The 6,925-nt window shown below is 40.7% G+C and overlaps 1 protein-coding gene across 1 annotated transcript; it reads right to left on the bottom strand.

Annotated features, from left to right (window-relative positions):
- Positions 1 to 454: 454 nt before the first annotated feature.
- Positions 455 to 6,183, bottom strand: LOC145861399 (uncharacterized). The gene is made up of 8 exons (XM_082963919.1): positions 5,859 to 6,183; positions 5,298 to 5,463; positions 5,066 to 5,178; positions 4,185 to 4,535; positions 3,681 to 4,022; positions 2,950 to 3,480; positions 1,883 to 2,257; positions 455 to 1,599 (listed from the first exon to the last, which is right to left on the bottom strand). The coding sequence occupies exons 1-8, from the start codon at positions 6,091 to 6,093 to the stop codon at positions 1,589 to 1,591; spliced, it is 2,124 nt and encodes a 707-aa protein (XP_082820045.1). The 5' UTR covers positions 6,094 to 6,183; the 3' UTR covers positions 455 to 1,588.
- Between the last annotated feature and the right edge of the window lie 742 nt (positions 6,184 to 6,925).

The raw sequence follows: 6,925 nt of genomic DNA, 5'->3' as shown, positions 1-6,925 counted from the left end.
AATGAGATGGCAGTCTTGTGACCTGTCTGGTCTCACGGTAATGACACAGCCTCTGGAACATGTAAGGTGTCAGCGTAGGTTTGAATCTGCCCTAGTGCCTTTTGATGCAACCTCTGTCTATCTTTCCCTACTGTCATCCTCTCTTTCTGTTTATAAAAAATATATACATATAATAAAAAAAAGATTATAGTCTTACTTCCAGGTCAAAGGAACAGTCTCTTCAGAGAGCAGTCTCTATTGTCCAGGGAGGCCTGTTCAGTCTGTCCATGGCCCTTACAGGTCAGAAAGCAGCAGTCACTACCACCCAGTTGAGGCTGATTGTCTGTGCTCAATATTACACTATCAGTTTGATTTACATTAAAGCATTAAGGATATAGTATTGTTAGGTTCTAATTTTCAGAGTAAAAACTCTACGGACATTTGTGAAAGCTTAACCAAGTTTATTCTTCCCAGAGGATCAATACAGCTGCATTAGACGACATATTCACACAAGCACTGATATTTAACTATGCTGAATCTCCTCCTACACATCTGAAAAGCCAATGCATCTCTGTTGCTAGACAGAACCTTAGTGATATGTTCTTCCTCACTTCATCTGGCCTCTGCCCCAAAGTGCTCACTTCTCCCCAACTCACAGCTGTTATGGTGACTGGTACCAGACAGTGTCTCTTCTCCTCCCATAGGATCCCTCCCATAGGATCCCTGATGGCTAACAATAACATATTCTGACATAATGTAAATCTTACCCACTCTTCCTCAGTGACATGAATAAGTATATTTCATATTCTCAGAACCCAACAGTATGTAAGCATATACACCCACATGGGTTGACTGCTCAGACATCACCGAAGGACTCATCCAAGGACTGCTGGCTGAAGAGATCAGGGGCTGCACCTGGGAAAAAGATTTTAACTTGTGGTTTGGAGAGCAGTGTTGCATAAATACAGCCCATCAGTGCAATTGTACGTCAACATTACAGATGTCACAGACATCTCGCCCCCCTGAAAAGTTGTTTACTGAGATACCAGGTTCATTGTTGCTGACAGTTGAGATGGACTCCTTCAGTCCTGATGAAAATAATCATAAAGTCGATTTAGACTAGATATCACTGAACACCTCTCAAATCTTAGGGTTACATTATGACCATTTAAATTGCTTTTGATTCATAACTCAATGCACTTTCTATGAAGAATGAAATCCCACACTGATCAAACTCTAAATGGATGTTTAATCAGAACAGAGATGAAAGGAAATACAAAATAACAATAATTACATTCTAACTAAATAGCGTTCTGAAACAGTACATATCACACAGGAGTTAAATGCTACATTTTCAGTTAATACCCGTTACTTTACCTTTCTTTACTCTATTTTAAAACAATAAAAGTATTACAGTAAATTATAGGTCACATAACAATGCTTATGAGTCAGTATATGTAAGTACAGTATCATTAAGTAATATAATGTAAAATATGACAGTAAAAAGTCCTAATAATAGTAATAGTTATAGACCATGAGTGTGGTAGTCTCTCTGGTAGATCAGTGTGGTGTCTGTCTGCAGACTGTCCAGGCTGCCATGTAGAGCCCTCTAGTGGAGATCTGTTAAAACATCATATACAGGATGAGAGGACATTGATGTATCTTTTATGACCAGGTCTTGCCATTATGTTTTGGCTCATTCTAAAGACTATTACTAGTAGAGTGAGTCTAGACTGTAAAAGGGAGGGAGTTAAAGGGAGGAAAGAGCAATGCAGATAGTAGCCAGCTGTAGAGAGGGCGTGTCTGGGATGTAGGTTGAGCCTTATTCAATAGGGAGGTACAATCAGAGCATTGCATAAAGTAATAAGCCCTAAAATAGGAGCTCCAAAGTTGAGCAATGTACCTTGACATATGAAGGCTATTTCCTGATGACAGGAAGCATCCAGCCACTTCAGTTCTCCGTTACCAACCCGGACCATCTTACCACAGTGGTAATTGATGGGGTTGAGGGGGAAGCAGCTGTGCCACTCGCTGAACTTCACCACCTTATCAACATCACTACTGGTCCACAGCCAGGGGGCGTTCCACTCAAAGATGGACCGCTCCAGACCAATCCACACCCCCCCACATGCCAGCTCCACATTGGCCAGGAGCTGGGTCACGTCAGCCTGCACGGTCTGGTTGGTGATGTGCACCAGGTTGGACTTGGAGCCACGACTTCTGCAGAACTCCAGGGCATTGATCCAGCTCTTGGACTCGTTGATGTAGTGCAGGTCATCTGTATGGACAAAACAAACACACATGAAATTGCAATTGTTAATTTAAGTTCAGAAATAAAAAAAACACACAGTGGTGTAAAGTACCTAAATAAAAATTCTTGAAAGTACTACTTAAGTAATTTTTGTTGGGTATCTGTACATTAATTTACTATTATAGTTTTGACAACTTTTACTTCTCTACATTGTTAAAGAAAATGATGTATCTTTTACTCCTTACATTTTCCCTTGACAACTATAAGTACTTGTTACATTTTGAATGCTTAGCTGGACAGAAATTGTCAAATTATCATCCCTGGTCATCCCTTCTGGCTCTGATCTGGCAGACTCACTAAACACAAATGGTTCATTTGTAAATTAGTGTTGGAGTGTGCCCCTGGCTGAAAAAAAACAAGAAAACCTTTATAAAGAATTTGAAACTATATATACTTTTACTTTGATACTTATATATATTTAGAACCAAATAATTTTACTCAAGTAGTATATTACTGGCGGACATTCACTTATATACTTTTCTATTAAGGTATCTTTACTCTTACCCAATTGTCATCTTACCTGATGACAATTGGGCACTTTTTCCACCACTGTATACAAATACACTCAAGCTCTTATCTGACATTAAATGTCCAACAACTGCCACTTGTACACCTTTGTGCAGATTGTTACAGAATGTAGCTCCATGTCTGATACTCACTAGGATGGAGTGGAGAAGTTGTACTACTGGGGGAGGATGTGGGATCCCTGTCTGGGGAGGAGGAACCTGATGAAGTCAGTTGTCCACTGGAAGATGAGGTTGGTGGTGTGGTGGACTCTCCAGTAGTAGTGGTAGGTGGTGAGGTGGTGGACTCTCCATTAGTAGTGGTAGGTGGTGAGGTGGTGGACTCTCCATTAGTAGTGGTAGTTGGTGAGGTGGTGGACTGTCCCAGTGGTGAGGTGGTGGAGGTAGTTGGTGAGGTGGTGGACTCTCCATTAGTAGTGGTAGGTGGTGAGGTGGTGGACTCTCCATTAGTAGTGGTAGTTGGTGAGGTGGTGGACTGTCCCAGTGGTGAGGTGGTGGAGGTAGGTGGTGAGGTGGTGGACTCTCCATTAGTAGTGGTAGGTGGTGAGGTGGTGGACTCTCCATTAGTAGTGGTAGTTGGTGAGGTGGTGGACTGTCCCAGTGGTGAGGTGGTGGAGGTAGTTGGTGAGGTGGTGGACTCCCCAGTGGTGTTTCTTGGATGTTCATCTGTCAAAAATGAAGTAGAATACATGCAAATTAGTGCCTGTTTCCAGTCATGTTGATCAGTGATACTGAAATATTGTAATCCTAATTGTAATCATTTTTATTATTTGGGAGATTCTATACAACCTAGTCATAGATGATAAAACCTAGTCATTGATGATGTCAACACTAGTTTGATAACACTCTCACGGTGGTCAACTTACCCCCATAGCACAGGAAACGACTTTGAGTAGAACAATTTGCTGGTGTCCATTTTCTGTCATTTTCTGAGTTCAGCTTTACACAGTTTCCATCTCCCACATGCATTGGATTGTCCCATTTCTGAAATGGTTCCCCACTGGACCAATTCCATTTGTTGTCCTCGTGCTTTAGTCCAATCCAGGTGATCCCTTTAGTCAACTCATCAAAGGCGTCCTGCTCTTTCTGGTTACAGATACTCGCCAGTTCTCCTCGTTGATGGTTGCAGGCTTTCACAGCCTCCTTCTGGTTCTTTGGTTCGGTTATCAGCTCATACACCTTCTCTGTTACTCCATTGTCATGACGAACTTATAGGAGGAAAAGTGAAAAGTGATTTATCAGATTTCCTAAGACAGTTAATAAGAAACATATCCAGGAAGTCAATTACAGGGGATATTTTGAGATCTGACATCCAGTGATTTGAAGTGGAAACAATAACAGTTTTAGAGACTGAAAGGGAGAGCCCATACCGTATTGACACATGTAGGGTAATGGGGTGTTACACAACTGTTGTCGAAACCGAGAAGAAACTGAAACGGCACAATGAATGTCGAGCACGCTGCCAAAATCACCATCCCAGTTTAAGAACATCAAGTCCTCCCCATCACACCAACTCCACTTTTTAGTTTGAACAGGCCCATTTCCATTGAGGCCAATCCACACATCACCACTAAAATTACTCAAAGCGTATTGAATTGCCTTCCAATCCTCTTCTGTGTGAATGATGGACAGGTTTGTGTAGTGCTGTCTGCAGTACTCTTGTGCATCGGTCCAGTTTTTCTCCTTAAGGACAAGGCTGTACTTTTTGGCTGAGTAGGTGACTGTTTAAAATATAGGAAAATAATTATCAGACTGCTTGTTGTGTTGAGTGGCAAACATTATGTTTAGCTTCCACTATCTATTCTGAAATATAGGCAACACATACTGTGTGATAGCAGAGTAACATAGAAATATCAATTTAATTGATGAAAGCAACAGATGACATGTCTGGGGCATGGAGAAATTAATAAATTTGCAAACTCCTTCCAAAATCTGTCAATTATTATGAATATGTATGTGTTTAGAAAAATTAAATAAATACATAGGGTGTAGACAACAATATACTGTGTATTCTTCATGCACTAGAATAAAGACTCAAATCACACATCGTTGGTCTGTAGTTTCAAGTTTCTCTTAGAGCGCTGTGGTGCTTGCTTGATGATGTACAGTACCTTAAATTACACCTTTTAACAGATGTAATGTAAACAGAAACAGTGTAACAGAGTTTGGTATCAATGACGCTACCCTGTTTATTAGGGCCTATTAACAATCTCTGCTCATTAGGCACCGTATACTATATGAATCTAGTCACCTTTACCACTGCAGTTTTTCAGGGAATAGCCTGAGGTTGCATTTTGGAGGCGCTGTATTGTAATTGTTGACTTCATCAGATAACCAGTTGAGGCCTTCAAGGAACATTTGTTTCTGTGGAATAAATATCACAAAATGTGGAAGTAGTTACAAAGACGACTGGTGCTGATCTAAAAAGTATATGGCTGACCTAATTTGCCCAATCACAAAGGGGAAAATCTTTGAGCATGTACCTCATTTCTGTCTCCTTCCAATTAAATGTGAAGTACTGGCACTTGTCAATATTGGTGCATTCCTGCCTGCACTGACTTGCACTTTGGATTGTGATTGGCTGATTCTCAATATCGCTGCCCAGAAAATCCAATCCGTCCAGTAGATCCCTGTTGCAATCTGTGTGACCTGGAAGTATTTCGACACAGACCGTCAGAAAGGGACACAGGATAAAGCACCACTAGGCACCAGCAAAATGACATTACCAGCAGTACCAACTTTGTTAGGGAATAAACACAATAGTGATGCATAAACGCAACATTCATACATAGAGATGAAGACACAAATCATTGACTTTTGCTTTTTGATGGAAGTGGTTGGTGTGCTCAAACATTCAATACATACAAAATGTTAGGATTCAATCCAAATTCAGTAACAGACAGCATTGACCATGAAGAGTTTTGGCTTGTGCACCTCACAAAACACACAAGCTGGTCAACCCTTCATGTTCCTTCCTACTTTATGGTGACATGTGCACTGAACAAAGTCCATTGACAACCAGTAGTATGAAGTGCAACACATACCTTTCACTACCCTCAGGCTGTAGCATTCTAAAGGTTTAGAGATCTCTGCACTGCAACAGTAGTTCCCACTGTCTGTAGGCTGAAGGTTTGAAATTGTGAAGTTCACCATCCCAACTCCAGTTATAGATCTGTATTTGTTTCCTTGTGTGATGGTAGGTATTGTTGTCTCAGCTATGGGATTACAACAGGGCCACCATTTGCAAGTACTGGTTTCACTCAAGGTTGGATTAAGCATGTGATTCCCCTCACTGGGAAATCTGTAGACAAGGGTAACAGAGGTTCCCTCCAGTACTGATATCGCAGTCCCAAACACTGGTGAGGACTTGACTGCTGTGGGGATAAATGTCCCATCAGTTATTTTTGGGATGGTCAATCTCTTTTTCTGTTTAGATTGTGACACCGATATCAACCTTAGGACTTATATTTTAGTTCAGTGATTATGAAGTTGGAATACAACTGTGTCCACTCAAGGAGAGAGTTCTGTAAATGTCCTAAATGTTGGTTAAACTGAGACTCATTAGATAAGTCATAGCAGATTGGTTTATAATACCAAGAGAGGAATATTCATCCCATCTGATCTCTTACCCAGTAGCAGGAGTAGAAGTACTGGCTGTATCATGGCCACTGTGAAGAGATGACATGGTTCAAAGCTAGAAGCCATAATTGAAACAAGAACAAAGTGTTCCACCCCGCCTCTGTTTTGGTTAACAGCTGAGGGATGGGCTTCAATAATGCAACCACTCAAATTCATAGACAGACCATCAATGATATAACAGTTCTATTTTTAACCACGTTTTAAGGCTATACAGTGTTTGTTTACATTTACATTGTTTACAAACAGAGTAAAGCATACTTATATTATGGGTTCTGACGGGGAAAAACAGTTGAACTAAGCTCATTAGGCATTAATAAGTTATATTCTTCAGGAATCAATGGATATACAGTGCCTTCAGAAAGTATTCACACCCCTTGAGTTTTTCCACATTTTGTTGTTACTGCCTGAATTTAAAATGGAGTAAATTGAGATTTTTTTGTCACTAGCCTACACACACACACACACACACACA

This window comes from Salmo salar, chromosome 17 (assembly GCF_965601325.2).
Source record: "Salmo salar chromosome 17, fSalSal1, whole genome shotgun sequence".
In the NCBI taxonomy this organism is placed as follows: Eukaryota; Metazoa; Chordata; class Actinopteri; order Salmoniformes; family Salmonidae; genus Salmo; species Salmo salar.
Note: the sequence above shows the minus strand (reverse complement) of the source record. Positions and strands in the feature narration are given on the sequence as shown.

Coding starts and splice junctions, on each gene's coding strand:
- LOC145861399 (XM_082963919.1), bottom strand. CDS start 6,093: ATGCTTAATCCAACCTTGAGTGAAACCAGTACTTGCAAATGGTGGCCC. Junction 5,179..5,297: donor TGGAAGGAGACAGAAATGAG/GTACATGCTCAA, acceptor TTTATTCCACAG/AAACAAATGTTCCTTGAAGG. Junction 4,023..4,184: donor ACCCTACATGTGTCAATACG/GTATGGGCTCTC, acceptor TCCTCCTATAAG/TTCGTCATGACAATGGAGTA.